Source organism: Vicugna pacos, chromosome 17 (genome assembly GCF_048564905.1).
Source record: "Vicugna pacos chromosome 17, VicPac4, whole genome shotgun sequence".
In the NCBI taxonomy this organism is placed as follows: domain Eukaryota; kingdom Metazoa; phylum Chordata; class Mammalia; order Artiodactyla; family Camelidae; genus Vicugna; species Vicugna pacos.
In genome coordinates this window covers 14,872,916-14,888,040 of record NC_133003.1, presented here as the reverse complement: position 1 = coordinate 14,888,040, position 15,125 = coordinate 14,872,916, and the positions used below count along the sequence as shown (strand labels likewise).

At 41.4% G+C, this 15,125-nt stretch overlaps 1 protein-coding gene and 1 pseudogene across 2 annotated transcripts in view; one reads left to right on the top strand and one right to left on the bottom strand.

The window, feature by feature from the left end:
* The first annotated feature begins 5,475 nt into the window (after positions 1 to 5,475).
* LOC102525513 (centromere protein P pseudogene) lies at positions 5,476 to 6,275 on the top strand (annotated as a pseudogene).
* An 887-nt stretch (positions 6,276 to 7,162) lies between these two features.
* Positions 7,163 to 15,125, bottom strand: part of CCR8 (C-C motif chemokine receptor 8) — a 127,401-nt gene continuing 119,438 nt past the window's right edge. For both annotated transcript variants that reach the window (XM_072941041.1, XM_015236222.3), the window contains one exon: positions 7,163 to 9,995. In XM_072941041.1, coding sequence (XP_072797142.1) covers positions 8,904 to 9,965 — 1,062 coding nt within the window. In that variant the 5' untranslated portion in view covers positions 9,966 to 9,995 and the 3' untranslated portion in view covers positions 7,163 to 8,903. The remainder of the gene's footprint in view (positions 9,996 to 15,125) is intronic.

Below are 15,125 nucleotides of genomic sequence, written 5' to 3'. Positions count from 1 at the left end.
GAGGCCCTATTTAGAGTTCAAGGGTGAAGCTTCCAATACATAAAATCCAAATACTCATCAAACACCTGAATTTTGCCAAGAATTTCAAAGCAGAATTTTGAATGACAGCTTCGGTATATAATATTAGAAGACTTTTGGCTGGCTCCTCCTGTCTCTCCAATGCAGGACTCATCAACCTTCGTTTTCCATCCAATGTCCTTCTCCCATTCACGAGCTCAGCTCAAACTGACCACTAGAGGGCGCACAAGTCCAGTCCCCAGCAGGTTTTGGCTCCTGGCCTCAGAGGTCAGTGAGGTACTGGACTGCTGCCCATTGGCGACCAGCCTTGGGTTTACCCCGGGTGAGGGCACTGATCCTTAACCTCAGGCACTGCCCCTTCCCAATTCCTCACTCACACTCCACCTGTCTGGTCTACAGAAGATGGTGGGGCTGGCAGGTGGAAGGAGAGGCCAGGCAGGGGTGAAGACTGCAGACAGGGGTGGAGAGAGGGGCTGACCCAGGAGTCAGGAATTCCTGATTGTAGTCCAGGATCTGCCAAACACTCACTTTGTCACCTCTCCAGGCCTCAGTTTTCTCACCTGTAAAATGAGCGGGTTGAACGAGGGGGCCTCCATGTTCCTTTTCTGGCTGAATATCATGAGTCTAGGTCACAATGTCCAGATTGCCTCGTACCTGACTCTCAGGATAATGCTAGCCGCCCGGGGCTGGGCCCAGAGGTCCTGGAGGAGAGTGCACACACAAAGCACAGATTTGCCAACAACTCTGCATCATCATCCAGAGACCGGCCACAGCTCCGGTTAAGCTCTCCTGAGTTAGGGGTGTGAACTTACCAGGGACAGCTTTAGCGATCCTAGCAAATTCTGCCTCTTTAAGGAACTGCATAGAGCACCAACACCCTGGAAGTCATGTCCATGTCCCATCCACAGTCTTCTCCATGAGTTCGTTACACAGCCCCACCACAAGGAGGCTCCAGCTGGCACTGGGGAGGGAATAATCCTTCGTATCAGAATGCAGGTGGCTACTTGAGACCTGAAAAGTCCAAAAGAGGTAGCAAACTCTGCCTGGTCCCATTCCAGTGTGACTCATTCATTCCTGTGTGTATTTAATAGATGGGCCAGTTCTCACCAAGCAGAGTGTGCACAGACACCCAGAGATGGGAGAGAGCATGTCAGGTTCCCAAAACTATACAAGTAGAAGCATCTAGTAGTAGGGAAAGGGGGCAAAGAAGGAGGTCAGAAGGAAAGATTGGCACCTGAGCTGTCATGCTGAAGAATCTGAGATTTATTCAGAAGGGTTACAAGCAGAAGAATGAAATGGTCAGATGTGCACTTTAGAAGGATCTCTACTTGCACATGGGAGCTTGGAGCCTCGATAACGTTAGAACCCTGGCTGGTGAACAATTCAAAGACCCAGTCTTTTCCCGGCCTTTTCCCTCTCCTGCTCCTCCAAGTCCTCCAGGCTCTTCTCCCAAGACAATTGACTCTCTGGTTTATTGCGCCTCTTTACCGTCCCATTACACCTGGAGGCTCAGCCAGAGATCCCTTTTCTGGCAGACAGAGGAGAGGACCAGTCTAGGTGTCCAGTCCTCCTCCCAGGAATTTTGGATAATCCATCATACGGCAACATCTTCTCGTACCTTCTGCCTGGTTATTGTTCGTATTCGCCGGTGCCAGTCGGTCCTTCCTGCTCTGTTTTTTGGCTGATTTATCGGCTTACTCACGGTTCCCTGTATATGCTCTTCCTTACCTACACAGATGGAGAAAACAGAGATTCCTGTTTGTGGATAGAGGGGCTCTGAAGCAGGGGAAAGTCTAACACCCAGGAATGGTCCTTAATCCTTACTGCCCTCCTGCAGGGAGCTATTTTGCCAGCTGGCAGAGGATAGAGTGGCGTTTGAATTCAGCCTCCGTAACTTCTTCCCATTAATACACTGTACATGATGCTACTTGTCCCTTAACTGCTCTGAGCATCCGTTTTCAAATCTGTAAAATGAGAATACCACCACCTTCCCTGTAGGTTGCTGTGGGGACTGCCTGAGCTCATGATACAGGAATGTACCTGGCTCAGAACCTGGCCCAGAACAAGCACTCCGAGATGTTAGCTTCATCTGAATCCAACAGGAAAAGTCTCCCCTTCTCTAGTTTCATCCCAAAGAATCCTTTTTCTAGTGTTGTTCATAGGACACCAAGCGTGGACTCAAATATTTTTGTAATGAATTTACCCATCTGAAGGATGACGTCCGATTGATGCTACTTTTCAGCACTTAATTTGCACACAATTCATTTTTAATTATGCCTTCTTTTTTTCCTTTGGTCCAGAAAATGCCTTATTAAAATGTAATTGCTACTTTCCCTTGAGTTGCCCCTAATCGGATTCTCTTTCCCTCATTCTGCTCACTCTGGGGATCAGCAACCCCACTTTCCCATATGGGAAATGTTCAGCAGGATCAGTAAGACTGGAGGGGCCTCCAGATGTTATCTCTAAGCCCCCAGTTTGAGGACCCACCCATCAATATAGGATGAAATGGCCAAGTGGAATGAGCATCTTCTAAGAATCAGGAGTCCTGGCTCTAAGGCTCTGTTCTACCAGCTAGCTGCTCTGGCCTTGGGCAAGCTGCTTGTATCTCCCAGCTTCAGTTTCCTCATCTGTCAAAGGAGACAGAAGACTAAGTGATGTCTAGGGTCCCTTCCAACTCTCTCAGTCTGGGACCCTCGGACCACACTCACAGCTGCCCGGCATCTGTAAGCCAGGTAGGTACTCGCTTTGATGGGTGAGGCTGGCATCCAGGCTGACCTGAACAACTGGGGGTGCCAGCCAGCACTAGGAGAAGGGGTGCTGCCTGTCGGTGCCTCACCAGCCCCTGGAGACCTCTCTGTAGCACGATGTCCAGCTGAGGTTTGCCATCTGACCCTCCTTCCTCCTAGTAGATCTGCACTGGCTTGAGGCTTGGACTCAGCCAATGAGCACCTGTGTGGGTCCCCTGAGGGGCAGAGAGAGGATGCAGCAAAATCCACCTCCCTCCCCTCCTCGCCAGGCAAAGCAGCGAGGAGCAGAAGTAGAAGGGACATTAGGCAATTGCAAGTTAGTAAATCACACATGCATTTGATTTGGGGAGCTGTCAGATGCATTTTCGGTTGTGTGAACCAGGTGCCTGGAACAACAGAATCGATCTCAGAATGCTCTGCAGGCCAGGGTCACCGAGGTGACGAACAACGTCCGGGAACCAGAGTGGATAACCTCCGTCTCTGTGTGTGAGGACCAACGGCCCCGATACCTCACCCTAGTTCTTAACTCTGTCTTGTTTCAGGTGTCAGTTCATTTATTCATCCAACAAACATTAATTAAGTACATGCTATGTGCCAGGGACTGTTCCAGGCTTGGAGATGCAGCAGTGTATGAAGTAGATGCAGACGATGACATCCTTGCAGGTAAAAACCGGGAATATGAATTGTGCTTTCTATACACAAGCACAGTTCTAAGTGTTTCTCTGTTATCTCTTTTAATACTTACGTTATCTCATATACACTCCAAATTCCAATTTCACCACTTGTCTCCAAACCGTCCTTCATAACATTTCCCACCCCTCCTCAATCCAGAATCCAATTTAGGATCATATATTTCAGTTAATTGTCATGTCTCTTGAGTTTCCCTTCATCTGGAATCATTTTTCAGCCTTTCCTAGATAGTTACATAACTTTTTCTTCTTTTTTGTATTCTTTTCCATTATAGGTTATTAACAAGCTATTGAATATAGTTCCCTGTGCTATATAGTAGGGCCTTGTTGTTTATCTGTTTTATGTATAGTAGTATATATCTGCTAGTCTCAAACTCCTAATTTATCCCTCCCCTTTCCCCTTTGGTAACCATAAAGTTGTTTTCTATGGACAAACACATTCTTAACATACCACCCACATACACCCAGATACCTACAGGAATGAGCCTTAATCCTTTCTATCCTGCTGTAGGCGACTCTTGTTACCGCCAGCCAGTGAATGGCAGGTGGCGTCAGAACACAGACTCATAGTCCCGTATGAATCAGAGGCAATGCATTATCACCACCTGCATCCTACATGTCGGGGAACTGAAGCACAAAACACTGAAAGTGAGTTGCCCAAAGCTACACAGCTGAAGTGCAAGGCTGTATGCTGTGTATTTTTATTACAGTGATGATAATTAGCCTTTTATGTGTACAAAGAGGTTTACGGGTTACAGATGGGACACCAGGCAATTCTATGGAGCAGAGAAGACAGATAGCATCATCAAGACCATCTTCAACCTTACCTTACACATGGCCGCCTTGACTCTTTAGGCTGGCCTGTGAGTGAGGAGCAGACTCCAGGACATTCTGAGATGGCCCTCACAGTGTCCCCCTCAGGAAAGGTGGGCGTAGTCCAAGATCCAGAGGTATATTCCACTTCACAAGTGCTGGTTGCTCCAAATGGTCTTTGCTAGGTGGGAGAGAGGAAAGTCCTGGCAGGCAGCAGTCCAGCAACAGGTAGAGGAGACTCTTCCCCAATTCACACACTGCCCGTAGGGATAGTTCACCTTGGTGGTGCCTCTGTGATGGCCCCTCTTGAGGGGCTGGCTGAACTCAGAGTCGTGTCCTGCAGGACCCAGCCTAATCCAGCCTCGGGGAAGCCCAGCCGAGGAGCACAGGGCATGTGTGAGAAGACAGGAGACTTGCTGGCCAGTACAGAAGTCACGGTGGAACTCACGTAGCTTTGGAGACACCATGCTCTGGGATTCTAACACGGCAGCCTCTTAGGTTAACAATAATCATCCTGAAGGACTCTTTGAAGATTAATGATAAAACACTGGTGAAGTGCCCGGCTTAGAATAAACAGGTGCCTAAAAATGTTGAATGTTCCTCTGCTCCCTTCCCCACACCCCTCCTGACCTCCTTATTTCAACTCAGCAAGTATTGAGGGCATCACTGTGCCAGTGTGAAAAATATAGATGGCTGAAACAAGTTAGAAAATTGGAAAAGCACATTGAAGAGCTCTTTAATAAAAAAAAAAAAACCAGAAAATATAAAATAAAGCTACAAGATACGGATAAGAAAAGTAAAAGTACTAACCCTCAGGTAACTAGAGTTCAGGGGGAAAAAAGACCATATACACACACAAATTGAGAAGAATCATTTGCATAAATTGTGGAGACCAATCTCCTAGGATTCAAGGGAGGCCAGAATGGCTGGAACAGCATGAGTGAATGAACCACCTCCCTACAGTGCAGGGGCTGCTTACAGACACCTACGGCAATGCGCACAGGGACATAATTGTGATATTGTGGACATGGGGTTCCACGCAGTGGGGTGCAGAGTGATCATCTCTCTTCTGTCTACCTGCCAAGCTCAGGAGATCTGCACTGGCTAGAAGCTGTGCAGGCTCCTTGCATTGGGTGAGGCACACGTGGCTGTCGAGAAGTGATAGGTGACCCCAGGGGGGCCAGGTACCAGTCAGTGTTGCCGCATGGATGCCCAAGGGCTGCACCTTGGAAGCTGAGGTGGCAGCTGTGAGCCGGTGTGCAAGGAGCTGCCGGCACCCTGGGAAGAGATCTCCAGAGCCTGAAAATTGTTTCAAGAAATACACCAATCAGATTCTGAAGGACGGGAATCTTCAAAAGATCTGAGAAATCAGCTTGGACATTAAGAATCAGAATCTTCTTTTTTTTTTTAATAGAAGTTCCCTTTTTTTTTTGATGGTTTTATTTATTGTTATTATTATTTTCCCCTTAACAGAGGCGCTGGGGATTGAACCCAGGGCCTTGTGGATGCCAAGTATGCACTCTACCCACCCCAGGAATCAGAACTTCATTTCTAAATACACTTACTGGCATCAATATAAGAAATTACTCCAAGAAAATACAGGCTTAAGCACTGAGATGACAGAAGAGATTTCAATGAAAGTTCTATAAAGAACTCTACAAATTATCAGGAAATTGCCACCTGGCTACATTTCAGCTGGAATTTTAGATTCTGGACATTAAGAATGAGGAGAGCTTGTCTTTTGTTAATAGCAACCTCAACATAATAATGGAGCTCACAGAATATTCAGAATGAAGTATCAGAATTTGTGGCTAGAGCAGAAGAAAGCTTCATTTTTTTTGGAAGCTTACACTTTTTTGAGGAGTGGTGTCAATATCGTAAGCACATATTTAAACATTTCAAGATAAAGCTGTTGGAAGCGTTCCGAGATGATCAGATTGTCCTCCAGGCGTATTTCTTCTTCACAGTTGGTATAGCATGTGTCAGTTCTGCAGAATGTATCATCTGAATTAAAGCTGTGCTGTTAAATTGTCAAAGGAAAGAAAAAAATGTTCTGAAATCTGACATTAATCTTTTGCATGCTATGTAATGGAATCCAACAGAACATTTCATTTAAAAATAATTTTTAGAATTTATACATACTATTTATCTTCATGGTAACAAAACTTTCTGTGCAAAAAGAAAAAAAAAGCCTCAATTAAATTTTACAAGAGAGAAACTTTAAATATAGGAAGATAGTTGGTTTAAAGTAAAAGAAGATAGAGAAACACAGACATCAGTCAAGAGAAAGCTGATGTGGCTGTGTAATGCCAGTCATAGCAGACCCGAAGACAAAAAGTATTACTGGGGGAAAAAAGACATTTCATATTGACAAAAGAGTCAATTCAATAGAAAGGCATACAATCCTGTATTTGTATGCACCTAATTACACAGCTTTAAGATACAGGCAGCAAAAATTAACAGAATTAAAATGAAAAATAGACAAAATCAGTCACAATTAGAGATTTTAATATACCTCTCTGAGTCACTCAGAATAAGCAAACAGAAAAAATCAGCAAGAATATGGAATATTCGAACAATCTGATTAACCATCTACAGCCAACAACTGCACAATATATGCATTCTTTTCATGGATATGTGGTACATCTACCATCGTAAACCATATGCTGGGTCATAAAACAATTCTCAATACATGTCAAAAACTGAACACATATGTGTGTTCTCTGAGAACAGTGGAGGCAAACTAGAAATTAAAAGATAAAGATAACTAGAAATCCCCAAATGTTTGGAAAATTTTAAATAATTTCTAAAACAACTCCTGATTCAAAGATGAGTTCACAATAGAAATAATTTAATTGAAAACTAGTGAACATGTATTACATCAACATGTATGGGATGCAGTCAGAGCAGTGCTGAGAGGGAGTTTTGAAGCTTTAAAGACATGTTTCAGGAATGGGCAAAGGTTGTCAATCAAGAATCTAAGATTCCATTTTTAAGAAGCTAGAATAAAACAGTAAATTAAACCCAAAGAAAGCAGGTAAGATAAAGATCAGGGCAGAAATCAATGAAAAGACATAAGCAGAGAATCAATAAAGCCAAAAGCTTGTTGTTTGAAAAGATTAGGAAAACTGATAAACCCCGTAAGACTGATCAAGGAAAAATAAAGAGAAAATACAAATTACCAATATCAAGTATGAAAAGAGACATTACTTCAGAGCCTCATGATATAAAAAAGACTATAAAGTAGCAGATTAGCACAAGGAAATATATTCAATATCTTGTAATAAACTATAATGGAAAAAGAACAGGAAATAAAAGACTATAAAAAGATATTAGAAACAACTTTATTCTAATACGCGTGACAATTTAGATAAAATGGGAAAATCCTTAAAAATCACAACTTTCCAAAACAGAGACAAGCAAAAATAAAAAACTCTGAATAATTTCTGTCTGCCAAAGAAATTGAATAAATAATTTGAAATCTTCCTGTAGAGAAACCTAGATGAATTATAATGAATTGATAATGAATTTTATCAAGCATTTGAGGAAGAAATAACACCCAATATTTTACACAAACTCTTTCAGAGATTAGTATAAAAAGTAGTTGAAAAAGGGGTACTTCTCAACATGTTTTTGGAGACCAAACCTGGCCAGGACATTATAAGAAAGGAAAATTACAGGACAATATCTCTCATGAACACAGATATGAAAATTTTAAGAGAATTCAATTATTTTTTAAAATGATCATGACCACGAGGAAAATACAGGTTGATTTAAAATAAGAAAACCAAACAATGGAGTTCACCAAATTAACAGAAAAATGGAGGAAAACTTCATGATCACCTCAGTAGATAAGGAAAAAACATTTGATAAAGCTTAAACTGGTATATGATAAAGACACCACAAACTAAGGGGAAAAAAGTCCCTATAGTTAAGGTTACAATGAATAGTGAAATATATACACTCTTTTCAGAAAATAGTAAAAGTCTTTGAGAGTTGAGAAGATTAACCTGCAAGAGTAAGTATTCATTTAACATCATGAAATAGGTCTTGTATCTGTGACACAAAAAATACTGTAAACCATATCAGTAAACAAAGAATGCTGTAACCAAGTCATCAGCGGCTCCTGCCACCCTCCCAGGGAAGACAAGCCTGCAGCCACAATGGTGCACTCTGAGAGGACTCAGAATAATAAAGGACAAGATAATGGCCCTAGATAGCTAGATGCTTGTCAAAGGAATGAATTCAATGAGCCCAAATGTTTGCTTCCTCCCAAATATAGAAAAGTACTAAATTCTTTAACTTGAGATGCCTGGTTTTCTTCAGATAACAAGTAATCTTTTATTGTTTGAACTACCTGGTCTTTGCTGTAAAGCTCCTATATGTCCTAGCTCCTCCCTTACCTCTTCAAGCAGTCCCTCAGAGTGATCTGAGAGGCTGTCATCCCAGCTGGAGTCCTCCCACCAAATAAAACATAACTCTTAACTTGTAGGCTGTGCATTTATTTCAGTCAACATGTCTAGAACTGAATTTCTAAGAGTATCATTCATGTAGCCTCAGACTCCAATGTGAATCATTTTTGTCTCCCGGAGGAGGTCTGGTGACGGAGGCAGTGGCCTGCTTTAAGGCATCATCCTCACAAAATGTAGTCCACACTGGAGGAACGGGAGAAGTGCTGGGAGGAAGATGACCTCTCCCAGGCCTCCCCAGAGATTTTTCTCCCTGTGTAGATGATGTGGCTGCGAATTTTCTGAAAGATTTCTGAGAGGTGCTTCTTGAACTTCTCACCCATGAAAGCATAGATAATAGGGTTGACACAGCAGTGGGTGAAGGAAATGGTTTCTGTGACGTGGGTGGCATAAATCAGCCGCTGGCTCATGACACATCCATCCAAGATGCGCATGCTGTGCAGGGAAGAAAGGAAGAGGACCGCATTGAAGGGGACCCAGAAGAGCAAAGAGGCCACCACCACGATGAGCACGAGCTGGACGGCCTTGGTCTTGTGGTGGTTCTGACACCTCTTCAGCTGGTACAGGATGCTAATGTAGCAGAACAGAAGGATGGTGAACGGGATCAACAGGCCTAAGATGTTCATTTCAAAGTGGATGAAGAGCTTCCACTTCGAAGTCTGTTGATCATAAAAGGAGTAACACTGTAGAGTGCCATCTTCAGAGGCCACTTGGTAAAATACTAGGAGTGGGCTGGTAGCCAAGAGAGCAGTCAGCCACACTGCCAGACTCAGGGCTGTGCCTATCCTGGCTGTCCTCACCTTTATGGCATGTACGGCGTGGACCACAGCCAGGTACCTGTCCACACTCATGAGGGTGATGAAGAACATGCTGCTGAAGAAGCCAATGTAGTAAAAGCCAGAGACCACCTTGCACATCACAGTCCCAAACACCCACTGGTCTAGCTGATAGTGCGTCTGAAACGGGAAGGAGAAGACAAAAAGCAAGTCGGACAGGGCCAGGTTCAAGAGGTACACATCCGTGATGCTCCTTAGCTTCTTGCAGGCGACAAGGACCAGGATGACCAGGCTGTTTCCCAGAAGACCGAATACAAACAGGAGACAGTAGAAGACGGCCAGAAGCAACTTGCTGTCTCTCTGGGTAAGTTCCCCATCGCAGGGGCTTGAGATGATGTCAGGATAGTAGTAGTCAGTTACTGTTGTCACGTTGGGCTCCAGTGTAGAATCCATCCAAGCAGAAGGGTCTGGTCACAAAGGTACCTAAGAGAGATTCATTTCTTCAAAATATTTTTATTTAAAAATATGGACTGAGGGGGAGAGAAACAGCTCAGTGGTAGAGACCATGCTAAGCATGCATGAGGTCCTGGGTTCAACCCTTAGTACCACCATTTAAAATATATATATGTATATATATATATATATATATATATATATATATATATATATATATATAAATAAATAAATAAATAAATAAATAAATAAATATGAACGGAATTGGGCCCCCCACTCCAAACCCCTGTTATGGACTAAATGTTTGTGTCCTAAAATTTGTCAGTTGAAACCCTACCCCTGCCCACTGTGATGGTATTAGGAGGTGGGAACTGACTGGATTAGATGAGGTCATGAGGATGGAGCTCTCATGAATGGAGTGAGTGCCCTTGTGAGAATCAAAAGAGAGCTTGCTTCCTCTCTCTGTTTTAACGTTTGTGAGGATACAGTGAGAAGTCAGCAGTTTGCAACCTGAAAGAGGGCTCACACCGGAGCCTGACTGTGCTGGCACCGTGATCTTGGACCTCCCAGTCTGCAGAACAGTGAGAAATAAATTTTTGTTGTGTATCAGTCACCCAGTCCATGGTATTCTGTTATAGGAACCCAAATTGACCAAGAAACCCCCAATGTCACTATATTTGGAGACAGGCCATTAAGGAGGTAATTTCGGTTAAATGAGATCATTGGGTGGGGCCCTCATCCAATCAGACTGGTGTCCTTGTAGGAAAAGGACAAAATAAGAAGGTGGCCCAAGGGTCTTAACAGGAATCCAATTTATCAGCACCTTGCTCTTGGACTTCTAGCCTCTGAAACAGGGAGAAAATAAATTTCTGTCATTTAAGCCACCTAGCCTGTGGCATTTTGTTATGACAGCCCACACAGGCTGATACAGGCTATATGGGACCTCTGTGACTTTTCTACCCAAATTTTCTGTGACTCTAATGCTTCTCTAAAAAGTAAAGTCTAACATGGATCAAGAGAATAGAATAGAGAGCCCAGAAATAAACCTGCAAACTTTTGGTCAATTAATCTTTGACAAAGGAGGCAAGAACATACAATGGAGTAAAGACAGCCTCTTCAGCAAATGGTGTTGGGAAAACGGGACAGCTATATGTAAATCAATGAAGTCAGAACACTCCCCCACACAATACACAAAAATAAACTCAAAAAGGCTTAAAGACTTAAAACATAAGACAAGACACGATAAACCTCTTAGAAGAAAACATAGGCAAAACATTCTCTGACATAAATCTCAGCCATGTTCTCCTAGGGCAGTCTACCCAGGCAATAGAAATAAAAGCAAAAATTAACAAATAGGACCTAATTAAACTTATAAGCTTTGGCACAGCAAATGAAACCATAAGCAAAACAAAAAGACAACCTAAAGAATGGAAGAAAATATTTGCAAAAGATGAGACTGGCAAAGGCTTAATTTCCAGATTATATAAACAGCTCATACAGCTTAATCAGGAAAAAACAAACAGTCCTATCCAAAAATGGGCAGAAGACCTAAAAAAGCAATTCTCCAATGAAGACATACAAATGGCCAATAGGCACATGAAAAAATGCTCAATGTCGCTAATTATCAGAGAAATGCAAACCAAAACTACAATGAGGTATCCCCTCATACCAGTCAGAATGGCCATTACAAAGTCCACGAACGATAAATGCTGGACAGGCTGTGGAGAAAAGGGAACCCTCCTACACTGTTGGCAGAGATGTAGTTTGGTGCAGCTGCTATGGAAAACAGTATGGAGATTCCTCAAAAAAGTAAAAACAGACTTAACCATATGATCCAGGAATCCCGCTCCTGGGCATATATCTGGAGGGAACTCTAATTCTAAAAGATACATGCATCCGAGAGTTCACAGCAGCACTACTTACAATAGCCTAGACATGAAGCAACCTAAATGTACATCAACAGATGACTGGATAAAGAAGCTGTGGTATATTTATACAATGGAATACTACTCAGCCATAAAAAAGAATACAATAATGCCATATTCAGCAACATGGATAGACATGGAGATTGTCATTCTAAGTGAAGTAAGTCAGAAAGAGAAAAAAAAATACCATATGATAGCACTTATATGTGGAACCTAAAAAACACTGACACAAATGAACTTATTTACAAAACAGAAACAGACTCACAGACATAGAAAACAAACTTGTGGTTACCAGGGGGTAAGCGGGTGGGAAGGGATAAATTGGGAGTTTGAGATTTGCAGATACTGACTACTATATATAAAATAGACAAGCAAGTTTATACTGTATAGCACAGGGAACTGTATTCAATATCTTATAGTAACTTACGGTGAAAAGGAATATGAAAACGAATATATGTATGTTCATGTATGACTGAAGCATTCTGCTGTACACCAGAAATTGACACAACATTGTGAACTGACTATATTTCAAATTAAAAGAAGTCATTCATTATTTCATTGTTAAGAGTACCCCCTGGTGTGATTTGTACAATCATGTTTATGAGAAATTAAGGCACTATTTTTTTTTTAATTTTTAAAAATACTTATTGAATACTGTTCTTTTTTACTGAAGTATAGTTATTTACAATATTATATTATTTTCAGTTTTACAGATAAATGATTCAGCATTTTTTGCGGATTACACTCCACTGTAAGTTAATACAAGATGACAGCTGTAGTTTCCTGTGCTATACAGTATATTCTTGTTGCTTATCTATTTTAGACACAGTTTTTAACATCTCATTGTGCTATTAGATAGGCCTTCTTTTTATACTATATTGACTTGGTCAGTATGCTGTGTAACTACCTAGAAATATGAATTTAATTTTTTTCCTTGCCCTTATTCATGATTATATCTGGAATCAGCTGTTAGCTTGAAAGTAGAATTTGAGAATACTAATACTCCTTCAGTTCAAGTTGATGACCAATAACATACCCTTTGGTAAACATGAAATTATACACTGAGATAAAATTATACAGGATAATCAAATTCTTTGGTGGTAATAACTTTGTTAAGTGGCAAACTGCTGTGAACAGTTTCTTTTTGGTAAACTCATGGGCATTTTAATGATTCAACGTGAGAATTCAGACATTAAAAAAAAATAAATAAAGTCTATTAGCTTTTTTTTTTAAGTTAAAAACTGCTCAGGCTAACACCGAGTGGTTGGGTTGGATAAGAAAAGACAAAATTTGCAAAGAAAACTTAAACACCTATAGTTCCACCTCCCAGAATTAGCAACTGCTGCCATATTGACATGTTTGCTTTTGGTTCTTTTTCTTTCCCATTCCTTCCTCTCTTCCTGCCTCCCTCCCTCCCTTCCTCCTTCCTTCCTTCTGCAATAGAGATAAAGTGGAAGTTCCCTTGAACGACACAATTTATCCCCACACCCCAGGGAATTCTGTAGTTTAGCAATTACAACCCACTTGGTAAGTATCATTCCAAATGGTTTCCCCCTTTACCTCTGCTCATTTACGTGTCTCCAGAAACAATATATAATACTGTTTTGTGTTCGCTTTTAACTTACATAAATGGCCTAATATCACATCTCTCATTTTATATCTTGCTTTTGTTCTCCCAGCCTGCTGCTTCAGAGATAGAGTCACACAATACTAAAAAGTTGAGTTCAGTCCTTTAACTGCTATCATAAGCTCCATAAATACCTAATTTAAACACGCAACAGAAAACATGGTTCCATTTCATACAAGCAACAAAAATTACTAAATTCCTAGGAATAAGCCCGATAAAAACAGCAGTTCAATTATGCAAAATATTATAAAAACTTTGTTAGAGGACATAAAGGAAGACACAACTAAAATGAATATATATTATATTTATGGAAAGGAAGACTCAACATTTAAAACAGAATCTCTTGCCTCAAACTGATAAACACATAGTCAAGGCAATTTCAGTCTAGACTTCTTATTTTTCCAAGGCATTGGACTGTTGAATATTCAGACATCTCTATCCACTATGCCACCATTCTATAATTTAAAATGCCAAGCAAGTTAGCCATTTTTTATTCATTAATTTAATTTATTTATTTAATGGAGGTACTGGGGAATAAACCCAGGACCTTGTGCATGCTAAGTACGTGCTCTACCACTTGAGCTACACCCTCCCCACTAGGTTATATATTTAACCTTTTTTTTTTCTTAATGGAGATACTGGGGATTGAACCCAGGAACCCATACTAAGCATGCACTCTACCACCGAGCTATACCCCTCCACCAAGTTAGCCCTTTTCAAATACATTAATTTCATTTAAATATGTACTTAAAGTAGGTTTTTAAAACCAGTTTCTGAAGTATGGAGGTGGGCCTTTTATTTTTTTTTTTGTGGCCAGCATCTTTCAAAACAAGTCTCCCCCTCCTACATCTTCCTTCCTACTTGTCTTTTACAGTTATTTTTTAAAACAAGTTTCAGCTCAACTTTCTTCTGCCCTGCTCTCCTAATATCCTGGAATAAGCGGAGGTCTTCAACTCATTCTCTTCCCCAAATCCTTCTTACAGACCCCCGATCCACACGTCCCCTGTCCTCTTTTATCATTACAATCTGTGGACAGTATTAACAATCACTCCCACTTATTACAAGTAGACCAGGAATTTTAGACGCATCATCTCATTTATTCCTCTTGAATCCCTGTGAAGCAGGCGGTAATATTTCCTATTTCTGGAGTTGCAATTATACCTGAATCTCAGCTTCTGTCCAGTGCCTAAAATTACACAGAAAGTGAGGCAACAGAGCTAGCACATGACAAACACATCTGTTATTCCAAATCCTTGTTCTTTTCTATATTTGTTTTGTGGGGAAAACAAAACAAAACAAAACCAAAAAAAAATAAAACCCCAAACAAAATAACCCACAAAGAAAAGCTCCAATCTTCTGGAAACTAGACCACCGACTTCCAAGTTCTAGATTACTTTATAGCAGAGTAAACCTGGGCTGGGTTTTCAAACTGAGTTTCAGGCTCTCCTCCTATGAAAGGGGACTTAAAAATGCTTTTCAGGCTTTGGTGGCACATGCCTGGGATCATTTAAGTTAGCATCTAGTCAGGGCTAAACATGTGCTTGCCAGCTTTGTTCCTTGAGAACAATAGCCAAGTGTCTTCCCGTGATCTCCGAGAAGCACAGAGAC